The 19,342-nt window shown below is 34.6% G+C and overlaps 3 protein-coding genes across 5 annotated transcripts; all 3 read left to right on the top strand.

The window, feature by feature from the left end:
- The first annotated feature begins 29 nt into the window (after positions 1–29).
- Positions 30–9,613, top strand: LOC114542575 (heparan sulfate glucosamine 3-O-sulfotransferase 5-like). 3 transcript variants are annotated; one of them, XM_028562098.1, is made up of 7 exons: positions 30–2,943; positions 3,432–4,212; positions 4,750–6,064; positions 6,807–6,974; positions 7,179–7,397; positions 8,658–8,789; positions 9,451–9,613. In XM_028562098.1, the coding sequence occupies exons 2-3, from the start codon at positions 3,478–3,480 to the stop codon at positions 5,104–5,106; spliced, it is 1,092 nt and encodes a 363-aa protein (XP_028417899.1). In that variant the 5' UTR covers positions 30–2,943; positions 3,432–3,477; the 3' UTR covers positions 5,107–6,064; positions 6,807–6,974; positions 7,179–7,397; positions 8,658–8,789; positions 9,451–9,613. The 3 variants fall into 3 exon arrangements, with proteins under 3 accessions (XP_028417899.1, XP_028417900.1, XP_028417898.1); XM_028562099.1 differs by having other exon boundaries at positions 30–3,156; XM_028562097.1 differs by having other exon boundaries at positions 30–4,212.
- LOC114542585 (tetraspanin-31-B-like) lies at positions 5,978–9,525 on the top strand. Its single transcript, XM_028562104.1, has 6 exons — positions 5,978–6,064; positions 6,575–6,625; positions 6,807–6,944; positions 7,179–7,397; positions 8,658–8,789; positions 9,451–9,525. Exons 1-6 carry the CDS (start codon positions 5,978–5,980, stop codon positions 9,523–9,525), a joined length of 702 nt encoding a protein of 233 aa, XP_028417905.1.
- Positions 9,614–12,563: 2,950 nt separating the features above from the next.
- On the top strand, positions 12,564–19,163 carry LOC114542577 (26S proteasome regulatory subunit 8). Its single transcript, XM_028562100.1, has 16 exons — positions 12,564–12,692; positions 13,756–13,827; positions 14,258–14,327; positions 14,459–14,556; positions 14,825–14,881; positions 15,034–15,102; positions 15,210–15,308; positions 15,379–15,441; positions 16,180–16,273; positions 16,629–16,698; positions 16,816–16,892; positions 17,065–17,141; positions 17,247–17,345; positions 17,443–17,553; positions 17,655–17,741; positions 18,594–19,163. Exons 1-16 carry the CDS (start codon positions 12,588–12,590, stop codon positions 18,645–18,647), a joined length of 1,302 nt encoding a protein of 433 aa, XP_028417901.1. The 5' UTR covers positions 12,564–12,587; the 3' UTR covers positions 18,648–19,163.
- The last annotated feature ends 179 nt before the right edge of the window (positions 19,164–19,342 follow it).

Below are 19,342 nucleotides of genomic sequence, written 5' to 3'. Positions count from 1 at the left end.
ATTTAGAAGAATATGGTTATACTTACTGGCTTATTTATTACATTTATTACATGATTTCAAAAGGCTTTTTTTTCTTGAGATAGGAACAAAATAATAAAGTTTTGAGTGACATTTGAAATAAATTATTGTTGATATTAACAGAAAAAAAGTTGGTAGAACTGCAAACATTTTTCTTTTTAAAATACATTTACTTAATTAAAGGGTATAAACATTTTGGAAGAACAGTAAATCACATGGGCGAAAATACCATTTTATGTTGCCTGGCGCGTGATTGATGACTAATCAATTCACCGTATAGACAAAGCGATTGAGCAGAATGCTGGCGATGATAAGATATCTTCCTATATCTATATCTAACCATAGCTAAAGTCCAGAGGCTTGAAACCATTACTCTTTATAAGTTTCGTATGAAGTTCTGCCTTATCAATATTGACAAAAACGTGTGTAGTCGAGATACACATGGTCATAAAAGGTGGATGAGTGAAATATGTATCAGCAAATCCGGGAAGATGGTTAAAGGTGATAAAATATCTTATGCCACCAATATGGAATTATGTATTTCTCATATACTCTGTCTTCTCAGCTTTCATTTTTCGTTTAACATTTCAGACAATATACTGAATTATTATACTTGTTGGAGATTTAATCACCAGCTTTGCAAATGGTTATTCTTTCATGCCTTATAAGGACACGTGCCTCAACGTTAGGCTTAGTTCAAGACAAACAAAAAATAGTGTGGTGCCATCGTTTGACGTAAGACGAACTTTGTGACATCTTCTGGTAAATAAAAAACAGAAAATTAAAGTTCAAATCCTCTGATTACAATTAAGAACAGAAATGCCATGGAGTAGTTATTTCCGACTTGGAAGAGTGGATTTCCGTTTAGGTAAAATCTTATTTGAATTATTAAGAAATTAGTGACTTTTTTTTACGGGCGTCAGTTGAAAGGGTTTTGAAACGTTCAGTTGAGCAGGATTTAAAAAACCCAAGCGCGTTTCAGTTAAAATTCCAAACATCATGAACAAGGATCCGATTATGATGTAGCTATATACGGTTTGAGTCAGTGCTCAGAACAGTTTGAATATTTCGAGGAACACTTATCTTATTTTGAGCCAATCAAGTTTCTTCTAGTATTTCACCGTTTTTCGCGGCTTTTGACGTCATTGGAAACGTTTTAAAGTCTATTTGAAATATGACAGTAGCTTAAATCCGTGCAATATGGGCTTACCTATATCTTCCTTGTCTGCACTGATTCTAGTAAGAGAGAGGATTTAACCAACGTTACGTCAAGCTCACTCGGTTTAGCCTAGAGTTCACTGCATGGTTTAGCCCGTTTTCGCACTGATTTATATTTGCCTTTGGTAGATCGTGTTATAAGTTTACTGACTGAAGGATTTGTCCCAATAAATTGACTTACTAATACGTACATTTACATTGTGTTATGCAAACTATAAGAAGTTCTGGAACTATTTTCCATTGCAACCATAAAGAGTCAAAAGCAAATCAACTAAAATCCAATCTACTTATGTTCTTTACCATATTATCTGTCGAAAGAATTTTGTGCAAATAATTTCCTCAATCTTTTAAGGATCCGTATTTCTAGACATTTGTGAGGGCCTAATTTTTAGATTGCCGTTTTTTGCTCTGCGAGTTTTTAGAAAACATGTTTTAAAAAAACGCGCAACCCTGTTAAACGACTGATGCACATGTAACCTGGCAGTTCTAAACTGTTCTAGTGCACCTTGTGTAGTTACAGTTAATAAGCCTTTTTCAAAAGGAAGTCTTCCTTGATTTATCTGACATTTCAAATTGGATTTGTCTCGCCATCGTGTCTACGGAAGGTTCTAAAAGGTAGCGGGCATGACATAAGACATCGCCTAACCTTCAACCACTGGCAAAATACTGTTAATGTAATTGATTCTACGTACAAGTACGTTTATTTGATTTGATCAACAACCAGCCTACACCGGCGCGTGCAGCAAACATGAAAAATTGAACTCACTCCCTGGAATAAACTGGGGTAAAAATATACACGTTACACGTAAATCAGTTTTGGTTAAAAACGCTTTTACTATACGAAAGTCAACTGGTTTTGAAATATGATTAAATAAATGCACATTACACAAAGATACTGAGTGTATGCATGTTAGGCTATATTATACATGTACGTAAAAAACTTTCATAAAAGCTTCACTGGGGTTCACTCGAATCCCGAGCCGCGAACCCGGAGGTTAATATCCTGTCATCTGTAGAAGCGGGAAGGGGCGCTTTATAGGGGTGCATGGCGACAACCAGCACACGTTTGACTCCTGCCCGTCTGCCAGGTACTCATTTTTTAAAATACTGAAGGCACTGTTACACTATACAACTTTCTTTAGGTTCTTGCATCTTGCAATGCAAATTTACTCCTGAGGCAAATAAAGTTGACTAATACGAACATTTCTTAAGATCTGCTAACTTCTTCTTAGCATACGAATTAACATCCCTCAAAATTATAACCGCATCGCAAGTTGCAAGAAAAATTGCCTAGTGTAACAGCGCATTTACACACGAAAGCCTACGAAAGCCTCGGTTCTGAGAAGAGGAGTTTGTCGGCTCAAATATTTGCCAAGAAATACTGACTTTAGTATCGGTATCGAAAAAATGGCGGTATCCGCATATCGAATGAAAAAAGGTGGTATTGCCTATCACTAAAACTCAAGACTTCAATTAATCGGGTAACTATAGGGTGCCGATGATTGAATCTACCGAACATTGAATAATTATATGCACAAATACACATCATGAATATAATATGATATCTGATATCTTATTATGAAAATGCCAGTGTCATCTTGTGAAAGTAAGAGATTAATATTACAATCATAAACACAATTCCTGCAGTTAGCTGTAGAATTTTGGTCTTTAATCTTTGCTTCCATTAATATGTGGTCAGAATGAAAGGTAATCATATAACTGTTGATCGTTACGTTGACGAACTATATATTATTATATGACGTTGGCAATTTAATGCTTTTTCAATCAAATGCTTTTTATTTATCGTCTGTGTAATAAGTTTGAGGGCATGCTTGTGTAGAAAAGCACAAAACAGGGGAGGCTAACAACACATCGTAGTGTAATCACTCGAGATCACTAATGTCATGTAATGAATATGAGGTATGTTTGTTTAAACAACTGCCTTAATTGTTCCTTAAGAGTTCCATATCATTTATTTTATGTTCACGGTAGGGCGCATGCGCATTAGGCGCCCAAAGGGGCCTAAAAAGGTGCCTTATTGCATGCAGTTTGCCACTACACAATAGCCTCGGCTTTAGAATTTCCTAGTTTCTGGTTTGCCGTCTCCAGTTTCTAAAAGAATGTAAGTAAAGAAAGATCGATCAATTTATTTAGCAAATAAATAAATAGCATTTCTGTTATTGTCTTTCTTGCAGGCATTAAAACCTTTGTAAACTGTTGTGTCGAGTATTTGGTATTCCGATGTTTGTAATTTCGTTTGCAAAGGCGTTTTTACGAGGACGTTTTCCAAAAAGATTTATCATCAGGATTATATTAATCTCTATTCTCTTCCTTATATTTCTTATTGGAACTGTCAAAATAGCTTCAAACTCATCGAATAGTATTGCTTTAACAAATGACATTGACACTGACAACTGCACTTCATCAACTAAGAATATTTCGTGCATCAAGTCTGGAGAATTAGAGATCGATTCAACATCGGAACGATTCAGTCAAAAGTGTGACATACCAATAAAAAATAGCCATTTCTCTTTGGCCCATAGATTTCCTCACATTATAATAATTGGTTTCGGAAAGGCAGGAACACGTGCTCTGTATCAAATAATTCGCCTTAACCCCAAGGTTGTTGGACCTCCCAATGAACTGCGCTTCTTCTCAAATGACGCGAAATACAAATTGGGAGTGAACGCCTACACCAAACGGATGCCACCAACAACGTCAACTCAGATAACAATAGAAAAGAGTCCAGATTATATAATTAAACCAGTTGCAGCTATACGATTGAAGAAAGCAATTGAAAGATGTGGTCGCAGTAGGGACATTAAATTTATTGTTGTTTTACGAGACCCATTCACTCGAACAGTTTCTGAATACCTGCACTGGAAGTTGTATTTACAATCTGAAGGGAAAAACATTCGTAGTTTTGAAAAACTGGCTATCAAGAATTCCGGCCACGTTGACAATCTCCGTGCTCAGGTAAAACCGTAAAGCTAAATGTCATAGTCATTGTGGTCAGTAGTGTAATATAGCGATAAGCAAAAACCTCACTTAATCATTCTACCACACTAACCACCGTCCCTTAATATTCACCTTATGATGAAACATAAGAAAATCACACTCCGAAGAACATCTTGTAATACCAAGATTTGTGTATTAATGATCACAGGGCAAAACCAATGGAATCGAAGATGAGAATATCCAGCAAAAAAACTTGAATGCCTGGGCTAGGGAAAACAGTCCTTAGACTTAGGGGTGGGGGGTGTTTAGGAATGTGTCACAGGGAGTGACCGTGTTACTGGGGACGTGAAATGCCTCGAAGAATGTTTGTCGCTATACAATTACTTAATGGTTTCCGTGTTTGGATGGCCTGATCCAAACACGCGGTTAATTTTTAAACAACTGGTCCCAGTGCGCCAGAAATAGCTGTAAGAACGTCACGTATTTCTATTTCGAAATCGTTAGGTTTTAGTGTCCACCGAAAAACGAGGTGACGTTTATTATGAATTATTTCAGGTAAATACAAGTGCTTATTCTTATCACGTACAAAATTGGCTGAAAGTATTTGATTTGAGTCAAATGTGTTTTGTTGACGGTGACCGTCTTGCCAAAAATCCATATCCCGTTGCGAAGAAGTTAGAAAAATGTCTGGAACTTGAAGACTTTATCACACAAGAACATTTTTACTATAATAAAGCGAAAAGATTTTACTGTCCTGTAGACCGTAAAGGAAATCCAAAATGTCTTTCTTCAAACAAGGGTAGACCTCATCCAAAGATTGACGTGGACGTTGAAATGAAACTAAGAGCATTTTTCAAGCCATACAACAAGGCGCTGTATAATGTAACTGGGATAAATTTTGGTTGGAGGTAGTGAAATAAACGTCAGTGTACCTGATTTTAACATGATACTGATGATAGACTTGCGGATGATAAATAAATGAGTACAAATTGCTCGACTTGTCACCAATTATTCCTCGACTCCTCAAATCGTACACCTCTATTCAACTTCACAGGATTGACCCTAACCCTAAAAATATCGTTTGGTTTAAAATGTCGGAGACGGGGGGCTTCGAGACATAGGGGCCTCGTACAAAAATAATTAGAACTACAAAACAGTAGGACTAAAAGACCAGACTTTGAACTTTAGTATGGCAAATGCCATTAGGATTCTTTGAAGCCATAATATCAACGTCATAAAATATTGGAATTAATTATTTTGGTAGACAAATGGGTCCTATTTTGTATTTTAGCGTATCTGAGGGGGCCAAAAATGAACGATTGAGGGATGGGAGGGATGGTGGCACAACGGTTGCGTTACGCAACTGCTAACAGATGTCATACCGTTCATAACCAAAGAAAAAAGACAAATTAGACAATATTTTCGCTGATCTCTATGTGCTCCCAAGCCATGCTATTTATGCGGAATGCTGGTGCATACTATGGCTGGTGGAGTCGCTATATATAGCTCAGTGCATCAGTAACACGAAATTTGATTGGCTATTACACAGGTCAATGTCGAACCAATCAAGTTTAATGTTACATGGGTCTTCTATACGCTTCACTTTAGTACTAGTTTTGTACTTGTATTTTGGCTATTATAAATAATAAATATTTCATTTTCACAAAATCAATACATATAATTGTATGTCCACGAAAAAAAGGATTCTTTGATGGTGCATATTTGATTCCTGATTCTTCTTTAAAGATAATCGTTACGAAGGAAGTGCTCTAAAGTTCTGGATATGTATATAGAAAAACGACCTGGTCTTAAAACGTGTGCTTATTATAGCTCAAAAAATTCACTGGCTGTTTTAAATGTTATTTACATTGTAAGTATATAAATGTTCATTTGATTATATCTCTTCAATTTATAATAGTTTCAGTTTAATGATGATGTTTAAAAATAAGAAATTGAAATGTAGTGTGAATCATGGGCTGTTCATTTAATAACCAACAACCAACCTGAACCTCTTTAGTCTTTCCTGAGGACAAATGAGATGTCATTTTGATTTACAATGTTTCATAGTATTAGGAGGTTCAAATAAAATTTAAAAATATTTTTGTGCAGGTTGCTTTAGTCAACTACTTAATTTCAGGTTCCTATAAATCTCAGTTAATCAAATTTCAATTAGCCATTATCAGCTCAAGTTTTAATAAAGATACCAATATGATTAGCTTTTCATATGACTCTGCTTTCTATACTTTTGCCTTTGACAATCATTTCAATCAGGAACAAGCCCCACAATACCCCCTCCCTGTCTTTCTAATTACTTCACAGCCTTGGTTGAGCTGTATGACTTGATGGCTTGTGATTTTAAACCTAAAATTCCAAATTTCAGTTGTTACAGTATACCATATTTGATGCTAAGTTGTTTGAAGACGCTACCAACGTACGTTGCACCCTGTTTATATTAAAATTCACTGTGGTAACATTCCAGATATTTTATGTGACAAAAAATAGGTGACACAGAGTTGGATAAATTTTTACCTAGCCAGCTGAGAAATAATAAATTATGACATATATAATATTATTACATAGATTAATGGTTGTATAATTTAATTATTTTCTAGTTTCTTGCAATTCTGTTAATATGCATTGCTGTCTATGCCAAGATCACAGCTGTGTTGACTAGTCTACCAATATTGGGTGCTGTGGTAGCATGTGGTGTTTTCTTGCTGATTATTTCAATATTTGGTCTTATTGGTGCAGTAAGGCATCAACTAGTTATCCTATTCTTTGTATCCATTTTATTTTATATCTATGTATATTATATCTGAGAATTTTTGGTACCTAATTAGGTCATAATCAAAGAATTTGAGAAGGATTAGCTATTGCCCCCCAGCATACTAGCTGCTACTGATATCCATTGTTTATTGCAATCACAGTATATGTTTTACCCAGTACACTTCAGCAACGTAGTAGTATTTCTTAACATGATTTAGTACATGATAACACTGGCATTTCTATTCATTTTCCTACTCTCCGTATCAATTGCTGCTCTGACTGTGCCTCCGGCTAAGCAAGAAGCCTTATTAAGATCGAGTTGGCAACGTCTGGGGAATCAAACAAAGGATGAACTTCAAGTTGCAGGAAATTGTTGTGGTTTTCATGTTTTGGCAGATTTGGCAAATACTACCATGTCTCATCCACCCTGTGTGAAAGTAAGGTTTCAGACATTGATATGGCATGTGGTTTAGTCAACTAACAATAATATTCTCATCTTCTTTGTCACCTTTCTAATGATTGGCTTTCCTATTGCAAGCCTATGAATAACAGGTGTCTGGCACCAAAATATAATATTCTGTTCCCAACATTATTATTAATATAAGATGCAGTTGGGTAGTCAGCCTGACAATTTAGTCCAGCTCTTTAGAAAATAATGGTTTTCACAGAACTTTAATGAGCACCAAAGTTTCAGTACAGCAGGATTAAATCTTTAGGTCAGCTATGCTCCTGATAAGATGTTATAGAAACATATAATTATGAAGATTGTTTAGAAAGAATTAACACCAGGGGCCGGTTGTATGAAAGCCGGATAGCGCTATCCACCGGATAGTGGTTTTTTCAATCGCTTCAAAATCGCCCGTTATTTGCTACAACTTGATTAAATCTTAGTATTCCTAAATCGAAGATCCTCTTTAATAATTGTTGCTTCTAAGCTGAAATTTTATCGCTTCTCGAGCATTTTTAGAACGGTTGAAAAAATCACTATCCGGTGGATAGCGATATCCGGCTTTGATACAACCGGCCCCAGGTCAATTATACATGCAATCCAGACAAACTTTGGGCTTAATTGTAAATGTATGTTATCCTAACAATAAAAAGAAATGGTATATGTTCTCTCAATTCGTTTGATGATTGGCATAGATATGTCATAAGTTTTACAACAACTTTCCAAACATGTGATGAAGTAGTCATTCTAATGAAATTTTTAAATTTGGTTGCACCCAATAGCAACTACACGCCTACTGCTGTAGTTGTACATTACCAAAAAGGCTTTCTGCCAAAACAAACAATTGTGCTGGACAGTCACTTTGTCATACTGGGGCCGGTTGTATTGAGCCCGTTTAGCTTAAACGGTGGATAGGTTCAAAATAGAAAAAAAAATTATTAATTTATTGAATAACTAAACTAAAAAATTTCAATGTAAATAGTTTAATTTTCAATGGAAGTGCATATTTAATACGAAAGATGTATGTTCAGTCATTCACAAGATGCATGAGAATATTTTTACACTTTGGCTTATCAAACGTTTAAGCTAAAGGCCTTTCGAACAACCAGCCCCAGTACAATAATTTACCAATCTTTGCCCCAAAATGTATTTATTCCAATTAATGAACAAAAACTTCACAGAAGTAACAAATAACAAAATATTAAGTCAATTGTTATGTCCTATGACATTCATGTTTTCCTTTTTTTAGCTTCCTTGCTGTAAGAAAAAGACTCACAATCATTGCGATGAATGCCCAGCATGTTTTGCATATTTCAAAGATTCTATTGATCAAGTTCTCTCAGTTGCTGGAGGTGTTGGGTTATTTTTCAGTTTTACTTTGGTATGAATAATTCTTTAAATTATAATATAACGATGCTATAGTTAGCCTTTAACTGATCAATTAGCTTTTCTTACTATTTATGTGCATGGTCACTGTCTTTTCCAGTTGTTGTTTGTGGTTCATGACTTATATCATTGTTTCACTAATGAAAAAAGTAGATTAACGATTTAGTCCAGACTATGTTTTTACAGGACTCCATGTTTTACTCTCGGACAACAAAAAGCCTTGGGCTTGGGAGAGTTTTATTTTATCATTTCATAATTCATATGCTATTTTGATTACATGGATGGGGGTATTTTACTGAGAACTAAAACACTCGTAGAACTCATACGCCGGTCTTTGGTTCGTGTATAAAACGAAACTAACGTTGGAAATACAAACGAAAACACTTAAAAGACATCTTTAGATAAGTAAAATTTATTCTACTTTAATTTTTAGGCCATAATTTAAAAAATATTCGCTTTTATAATGGTCTTTTGCGGCTTACTTACTTGTCGTCTTATGTCGTCGAAAATATGGATTTTATTTTATATTCTCGTGTAAAAACGATTTCTTGCCACTGGAACATAAAATCCATATCTACTCGCAACCGAGTTTAGAGCAATATCTATATCATTGTCATGAGCAATCGAAAACACTCCTTGCTATATTTCTTTTACAGATATTTGGTGTTTATGTGGCGTACAAGTATCGAAATATTAAAGATCCAAGGAGTCTTTCGGGATCATTTCTCTAACGTCTGTTCCAAAGGATAGTTTAGTGCAGCTTCACATAGCTTTACAGTAAAGCTATAGTAAAACAGTAGAGCTGGATGTATTTGAAACCCCAACTTAATCTTAAATATTTAAAAAGAATGCGATGAGTGATGAGGGTTCGCCTGACTCGGTCAAAGAATGTTGAAAACTTGAAAGAAGACGAAACAAGAATACTGATTCTAGGATATTAAAATGATTGAAGGCGGAGCTGTTTTCTTGAAAATTAGTATTTATTAAGACATATTGTAAGGCCTGTTTCAGACGTCGAACTTTTCATGTGCCTAATCGAATGTAAATGTAGTTAAACAAATACTGTAGCTCATTAACATTAACATTAGGTTCGGCGCATGAAAAGTTCGAGAAAAAAAGTTAAGTTAAGCCTTTAAGGCATTTGGTTCTGTATGGGAGGCCTTGTAGTATTTATGTATGCCGTGTAGTATTTTAGGCTATTACTATGTGCACACGATTCACACGATTTTTTTAGTTTATCGTTTCGAAAATAAAAACGCTCCAAAATGATAAGCAATGACGTTCTTCTTCTATATGATTGATTGAGGTTGACCATGCAATGGCAATGAAGTAGATATTTTATTTCTATCGACAAAGAATTTTATGCACCAATAAGGCAATAACCACCGACAATATCCATTGCGGACGAATCACGATTTGACTGCGTTTGACCGTTGCCGTTGTTACGGTCCGTCGCGTTGATGCATTTACGACTTCCACTCCTCCAGAAGTCGATTTTTGATGACCAGACCATAAAGGTTTAATTATTTATATCACACAGGGCTGCCCGAAATAGTCTAATCCAAGGTAACGGAGACTTAAAGAATATACTGCAATCATAAAATAACTCTGGCTTCAGGGCAGGCTGTTCACGTTCCTGTGAGAGGTTATTACATTAAGTGGCTATAATTGGCTATTACCACTGAGCTATATAATAATTCCTGGAGGACCGGCTCCTAATGTTTTTTTCTCAAAAAGTGAAGCAAAAAACATGGCGGACTTCGCCCTTCTGCGCAACCGCAGAAGCTCTGCTGACGCCACTTGGTTCCTTTTGGCCATGGTATTTACCACTGACCAGGCTCAATAATGAGCCCGCTACAGCAGTATTCTCCCCCTGGTTTTTGTAAATAACATTTCTCCCCCCTGGTTTTTATATTTTTTTTGCCGTGAAATCTTGTTTGTTTTTGAAATATTTTTTGGTTGTTTTGTTGATATTTTTCGCACTGACATCTAATAAAGTTTTATTTTAAGATGAATACAAGTCATACACGCTGTTTTTGCCAGTGCGGGAACGAATATATATTAAAATATCGAAAAATGTGGACAAACTAAAGATTTTAATACTGACACGAACTGACAGGTTTATTATTTTATTAGTCTTAATAATATTTTTGTTATTTATACATTCCAATATGAAAGTTTACAAATGTTTGAATGTTTTGGCACTATCCTCGCATATTTGAAGACAACTAGGAATTTATGGGCAACAATTTGACTTTTCTAAACCCTGAACTGATGAATTGCGCAGGAAGTATGTAATCAGTATTCAGTATGTGATGCTGTCTTCAAGACTTTATATCTATGCACAATCCAAAATCCAAAGAAACAGAGGCCATAGCTCAGGCAAAATGCTGGGCAGTTGACGAATACTAAGTGCAGGAATATAATTTCAACCAAGAATCATATTTGCATAATATACTTTTCATTCAAGTCATCAACTTGTACCTTAATAAACCTGTTTTCAGCATTCTCTAATTGCATCCCTGGACCCCTGGTCATAGAAAAAATAACATTTATCCCTCCATAGGCTCCACTGATTAGCCTAATGAATATAGCCCTCTTAGAGGTTGATACCATACACAGAAAATTACAAACGTTGCTGCAGATTGAAGACACACTGCTCAGTCAATGCATGTTTATATTTATTTCATTAATTAATAAATATGACAAATGGTATAAGAACACCAGCCAACAACAAAATCAGATAACATGGAAATGAAAAATAACAATGCACAGTCATAAAATGCATGAACTTCATCCTGAAAAATAAAAATGGAGATATAATCAAGATTTATTCCCAAGGTGCAAGAAGCTAAAAAATAAATTAAAAGCCATTATAATTGATCATTTCACTTTGGATTTGACAAAGTAAACAAGATAATATATTAACTAGGCTTTAACAGAGCTCACTATCAAAGGTTGGAATTAATTTACACTGTTTACAGCATCTTTTTATTTTGTATTAGCACCCTCAGATCATGTTAATTGATGCTGGGTGGGATCAATAGAAGAGGGACTATAGTAGACTCACTGGGGGAATGGTTTACCTATTAGCATTGATGTTTGCTATCATGAAAACAACATAGACCAAACTCAAAAGATTGACACTGCCAGGAATATAATTTTTTCCCCACACAAGTTAAGAAAAAATGATAAAATTTGGGTATATAACATTGCATTGACTGTTTGTACCAAACCTTTTGATGGATTTATTGTCTCAGAGGCTTTGGTAACCAGTTTATACTATAGTCCAACTCGAAAGGCCAAAAACGAAATTGTTTATAGTAAAAAAGTTGAAAAACGGCTTACCTCAGTTTAATACCTGGATGTTATAAAATAAGAGCAAAATGAGAAAATTCACCCTACCGATAAGTGAAAATAAGCCATTCACAACGTCAGACGCAGAGCACGAAGCTACGTGTCCTTTCCATTTGTTGAATAGGGAAAAAGAGAAACACTTTTATCCATTTTATATGAAAAACAAAAAATATATACGGAAAGCTGAAAATATTTTCATAAAATCCAGGAGGGAGACGGACTCAATTTCTCACTTTGTATCGCGGTATGTCAGTGGTAACTACCATGAGCAAAAGGAACCAAGTGGCGTCAGCAAACGCCGAAATCCGCCATGTTTTTTGCTTCACTTTCTGGTCAAGAACCGGTCCTCCAGGAATTATTATATAGCTCAGTGGCTATTACGCAATCAAAATGAGTGTTGCGCGATGCATGCTGGGAGTGATCAAGTTTCTCCAACATGGCGGCGGCTGGCCTTTCTGTTATTTCATCTTTTAATAGCGAGAATAGAAATATTTTGAAAAATGATGATCTACCAAAAGCTAAAAGCAACAAAGAAGTTAAGGTAAATATTTTCTGTCAGTAAGATACAAAGTAAACGTATAAAAATACTTGAAATATATTAAATAAAAATTACAAAGTTTGTGTTTTAGTTTTATTTCACGGCTTCTTGATTTTATTTGTCAAATTTAGTAACCATAGTACGTCTATAGTACGTTAGATGTACGGATGTATGATTGATTTAAACCGGTCATATAACTTTGATTTCATATTTCATTTTCAACTACACGTGATTTTCTAGCTTAATAATGAATTTATTTATAGATCTTGATTAACCATTCTGAAACTTTTTCTAACGTTTAATACGTCATATAATGTACTTATATCTTAGTTGTTTCAGAAGGTACATATATCAGATTATCAGAAATCATGTTTGAGACATGACTTCAAGTCATTACTATGTAACATGTGGTCAGAAAAATTTGCATCAAATCTGGGTATTTTCTGCTCCCTGGTTTTATTGAGATGTAGACAGAAGTGTGACCAACAAAGTCTAATTTTTTTATTCAATCACACTAACGTGAATATTTAGAAATCACAATTACTTTTGTTTGTGAAAAATAAAACATATATTCAATGATTATAATATAAGCTCTTGTGAAGTAAGATTTGATAGCCAACAAGGCAAAGCTGAGCAGAAGCTGAGCTATTTATGATGAGAGTGAATGGTATCATTGTTAACATTATAATCTCAGCTGTATATGGTTGGCAGCATTCTCACTTCTAAGGAAATTTCCTTAGAAAAGTTTGACTTTTTCAAGGGGAGGGAGGTATATTTAATATAATATACTCAATTTTTTTTTGTCTCAGGTTGTTCAAAACATCGTGAGAGCCCTGATGGCTGGAGTGAATGACATAATTGTTGAATAAAATAGCCAAAATAATAATAATAATAAAATATTACAAAATATATAATAAAATAAAATATAGGGTTCAATAGCTATAGATAAAAACAGATAATTTTGATCAGTGTATTGGTATAAACATCATATTGTCTAAAATTGGATATTATTTGTAACTGATTGCATATAATATAATAGGCACATTTGGATGTTATATGCTTTCAGATGGAGATTGAAATTGATAAAAGCCATGAGGGAATTCAGCAATACTATGTCACAAAAATTGAAGAACTTCAGGTGACCTTTCACGTCTTTAGTTGCAATAAAAATTTGGGTTAAAATTGCAGATATAAGTTCATTCATTCTGGAAGAGAATTGAATTCATAGTCAGTCATATTATTCCATCTATGTTACAATTTGGAAACCAGGAGAGTAGTAAATGTTGTTTTGCATGAGTTTTTGGTGGTTGTGTCACTTTTCGACCCTATGAAGCATGGATTATATTCTTACATTTGTTTGTAAACAATACCTATTTTTGTTTCAAAATAAAGTTATGCATATTTATCATCTTAAGAAGTGCCTTTTCTCAAAAGTGAAAGTAGTTTCTTTCGGATGACTTCAGAGTTGCGTTAGCAGTTAGTTGGGTACTGTATAATGTAGGTGTTTTTTAAATAATTAAATCAATGCATGTCATAGTTGTAAAATACTTTGATTGAATTTTCCTCAGCTGACAGTTACAGAAAAGGTTAAAAACCTTCGAAGACTTGAAGCACAGAGAAATGAATTAAATGCTAAAGGTAATTTATTTATTTTATACTATAAAATGGCTTTTAAAATTCCTTTTTAAAACATCTCACACAATACTTTTTTATGCTGTTCAAGTGTTTATGATATTTTGACACAATGTTGAATTCATGTTTTGTTCCAGTGCGTATGTTACGAGAGGAATTGCAGTTATTGCAGGAACAAGGATCATATGTGGGTGAAGTTGTAAAGCCAATGGATAAAAAGAAAGTTCTTGTTAAGGTGAGTATTTGGTTTAGTAATTCAAAAAAATCATTTGAGTTTAATTAAATGAGCACATCAAAATCATCATTAGATGCTACTCACTCTATGAATGCTAATCTATGTAATATGTCATACCAGAAAGAGTTTTTGTTGTCAAATTGTTAACTCCTCCCATCACCATTTTGGTGATGAACAGAATTCATAACCCTTCTGTTTAATTGCATACACACATCTGGTTCATATATCAAATAGGATATTTATGATGCTTTTTGGTTTAATATTTCAGGTTCATCCTGAAGGAAAGTTTGTGGTTGATTTAGATAAAGCTATTGATATTAATGATGTATGTATTCCTCTTTTGCTTTCACTAGATATACACAAGATATTTGGTTTTTTATGGAAAATCCAATACTTTTGTGCAAAGCCTGTTTCCCAGTAATAATATTAAATGGACATGTATAATTCTTGAATATATAGTATTTATTATTGTTTCAGGTCACAGCCAACTCTCGTGTTGCTTTAAGAAATGACAGTTATACCTTACATAAAATTCTTCCAAACAAGGTATGTTCAAATTCCCAGTTATACAATATATGTACATACATTAGAAGACTAAGCTATGTGGACAAAATGTTTGTTATGATACTACAGTATATCTTTGTTATTGCAAGGTTGATCCTTTAGTAAGCTTGATGATGGTTGAAAAAGTCCCAGACTCTACATATGAAATGGTTGGTGGTCTGGATAAACAGATTAAAGAAATAAAAGAAGTATGTTTTGTTATTGTTGGTCCATGACTTTTGTAGCTTTACTGTAGAATGTAAGTTTGTAATTTTTTAGGTAATTGAACTACCTGTTAAACATCCTGAATTATTTGAAGCACTTGGGATCGACCAACCCAAGGTTTGTTTTAACTTGTACAGTATAATATTGATAATACGAAAACATCAGCTGAGCTGTATGCTGGCCAGGGATATACATAAGGGTGTGACACCCCCCCCCACCCTAGCTCTTGTTAAATTAGTCAGTCTGAATATATGTATTGAATGATCAAATTGAATTAAATTGAATTGATCTGGTTTAATGTGATACAAATTGTAAAGAAATTGGTGAACACAGTATTCTAATGCTTTAGTGTTAAAGAAGTGCATTTGCATCATGGTACTGTTGAGTATTGTACCTATATCATCTATCGTACATCGTATAACATTGTATTGGAGTACCCAATTCGCGCTTGTGGTACACATTGACGATCCAGTAAATTAAGATCACTAGATCCATAGGCGGCCCAAAATTATATTGACAAATTAGCTCTAGAAAGAAAACTAGAAAAATTTCTCGCGCAATTTTGTGTTGCCTTTGCTAGATCTTTGCGAGCTGAGCAATAGAACCAGACAGGGAGAAAACTTGTTTTTCTTAAGCAACTTTCAGAGCAAATGTCATGCCTGTGGTCCCGGCAAGAACTCATCAGCTTTGTCTACTAACAATCTTTAAGATTGACTTAATAGCATTGTATCGCATTGCGCTTCGCTAGAGTATTTTAAGTAAATACACCACACCACTGGGAAGCCTGGCAAAGTACTGTAAGCCCAAAATTTTAATATTGATTTAAAATACATATCAATTTTATTTTATATTCAGGGTGTGCTATTGTATGGTCCACCAGGCACAGGAAAGACTCTTCTTGCTCGAGCTGTGGCTCATCATACTGCATGTACTTTCATCAGAGTCTCAGGTTGGAAATTCATTTCTTTTATCCTTATAATTGTAATCTATTTGTCCAAGAAAATGGTTTGTATAGTTGGTTTGTATAATGGTTAGTTCCACAACAAGGCCTTGACCAGCAATTATTGTTAATAGAATTTTTTACTTCTCTAACTTAGACACGTTATTATTATGATTATTATAATAATATTAAAATTTTAAGATAAATGATCAGAATGTAATATCGATTGTTGCAATGTATACAGTGTATGTATCATTCAAGTAATCGACGATAAACTAGATGTTAAAAATCAAAGTTTATTAATGTAATTATGCAACACATAGATATAATAAATAAAGTTTTCATCATCATTATTATTATATAGGGTCTGAACTAGTTCAGAAGTTTATTGGAGAGGGTGCTAGAATGGTGCGAGAATTGTTTGTTATGGCCAGGTAAAGACATTTAACAATTAATTCTGAAAAAGGAACAAAGTACAAAATAAAACATTAGTACAATTTGCTAACATATGAAGAAGAGATAATACTTTATATCATTTGACACGACTACAGAGAGCATGCTCCGTCAATTATTTTCATGGATGAAATTGATTCAATCGGATCTTCAAGAATTGAATCTGGTGGATCAGGTTTGTTTTTTGACAATGTTTTCATTGCATGTGTAGTAAATATACAGAGTGCATTCGTGATTTAATTGTCTTGTGCGTGAAGCTTTTCTAAATGTCATGTTAAATTATTAACCACTGTATCCAGAGCATTGAGTGCAGGACCGCAAGTGATGCAGTAAACTTTGATTTGTAGGTGATAGTGAAGTACAGAGAACAATGTTGGAATTGCTAAACCAACTAGATGGATTTGAGGCTACCAAAAACATCAAGGTTGAGTTCTGGAACTTCTGGCGTTCATGATTTTTCGATTGCGTTAAACTTGAGAGGCTGAGAAAATATCGAAGCGATTATACCTTAAGTTTTCGTACTCTGTAGGTTATAATGGCCACGAATCGCATAGATATCTTGGACGCAGCTTTACTACGACCTGGCCGAATTGATCGAAAAATTGAATTTCCTGCACCGAATGAAGAGGTATGATTTCTTTAGATTTTTAAAAATATTTATTTCTTCGCAGCTTGTTAAATAACAGACATGCATCTAACATTATTAACATCAATATTTATAATAGGCTCGCTTGGATATCTTGAAAATTCACTCACGCAAGATGAATTTAACGAGAGGAATAAATCTTCGAAAAATTGCCGAATTGATGCCTGGAGCATCTGGTGCTGAAGTAAAGGTAATTTTTTTAAGTTCCAACACTGCTGCAAAAAGTATTACATTAACATTAAATATAGTACATCGTCATATGACCTGTATGCTGCTATTTCCCAAATCTAGGGTGTCTGTACAGAAGCAGGTATGTTCGCCTTAAGAGAGAGAAGAGTTCATGTGACACAAGAAGATTTTGAGATGGCCGTGTCTAAGGTAACAAACCTGTCGGTAATTACGTCACGTTAAACACATGCAGAACATCTTTCGTAAACGCATGCATTAGAAAGAACTTTAGGAAAAGGTCCTCAGCGAAGACACTTGAAAACGTGCAATGAAGTTGTGACGTAATTACCGGGAACGTCTATTGTTTTTTAATGCATGTTAGCCGACAGAGGTATTTTATCACCGTCGTAAAGGCGGATTTCCATTCAGTGCAAAATGTCGCGCAATCGGCTTTTTGCGATCGCTTTCTTTTGAAATACAAACAGTCTAGCAGAACTAATCCCATTAGGTGAGCTTGTATGAATACGTTTCAAAAGAAAGCGATCGCAAAAAATTGATCGCGCGACATTTTGAACTAAATGGAGATACCCGCCTTAAGACTGCTTTCCATTTTGTCAGAGTTAGGTCATGCACTATGTAGCTCGTTGGTCCTAGCATTTCCCTGGTCCTAGCATTTCCCTGGTCCTAGCATTTCCCTGGTCCTAGCATTTCCCTGGTCCTAGCATTTTCCTGGTCCTAGCATTTCCCTGGTCCTAGCATTTCCCTGGTCCTAGCATTTCCATACACTACGTAAAACATTTTGCGAGATCATGGCATGGGTGCATGTAGAATTTTTCCCTAAATGTAGGGTGTTTTAGACATTCTCTATCTAGAGAAGTGAAGGCCCGGGTTAACAAACCGAGAGCTCTATTGATGTCTGCAAGACTTTGGTTATTAGGTTTTAAACATTTTTTATGCAACTGCGTCGAAACATGATCGACATTTTTTTCTTGAATTTCAACAACACAAGGTGCTGATAATTGAAATCTTTATTTTACTGAGTGGTTTACTGTTTTTCTTTAGATCATGCAGAAAGATTCTGAACGAAACATGTCTGTGAAGAAGCAATGGAAATAATAACGTCAGTACGAATTGGTGCATGGACGCGTGGTTTTTTATTATATCTGTCGATTGATGATATGCATATTTTGCTGTTGTTACATCAAAATTCTAAGTTAGGGAGGAGTGAGGTTGCAATTTAAAGAGAGTATTTGATGTGGATGATTGAATACACATTACTCTGCAGTCGTGTGCAAGAGTCAGTTTTTGACAGCGATATTCCATCACTTGAAAAACGTAAATGTTTTTTATATAAATGAAGCCTGTTCTACATATGCGGAAAACCTTTCTAGAGTATCAATCCAATCTCCATACCTTCTATAAATGAATATTTCCTAATTACCTTTTGGACTTTGTACGTAAAACCAGATTGCATTTATCAGATGTGCATAACGTAAAGTAAAGTCATTTGTCGTTGAAACTTCTACAGTAACCGTGTTGTTATGTAATATAAGTTTGCTGATTTCGTCCAACTGTCGTAGGTTGCTTGTAATTTTTGCAGTATTAAACTGAATATAGAAATTCGAAAAAACACCTTGCAGTATACTTGTTTGCATAGTCATCGCAGTTGTATACACGAAATATTTTCTTACTGTGTATACATTTGTATTAAAATACACAACTTTACACACTGGTTCTCATATAATAATATTGTTGTACGTTTGCATGGTGACAATCGATAAGTAATTAAGCTTGGGTACACCACATACCAC

Source organism: Dendronephthya gigantea, unplaced genomic scaffold, assembly GCF_004324835.1.
Source record: "Dendronephthya gigantea isolate DGI-Jeju-01 unplaced genomic scaffold, DenGig_1.0 000367F, whole genome shotgun sequence".
NCBI lineage: Eukaryota > Metazoa > Cnidaria > Anthozoa > Malacalcyonacea > Nephtheidae > Dendronephthya > Dendronephthya gigantea.
This window is presented reverse-complemented; position numbering and strand designations above follow the sequence as displayed.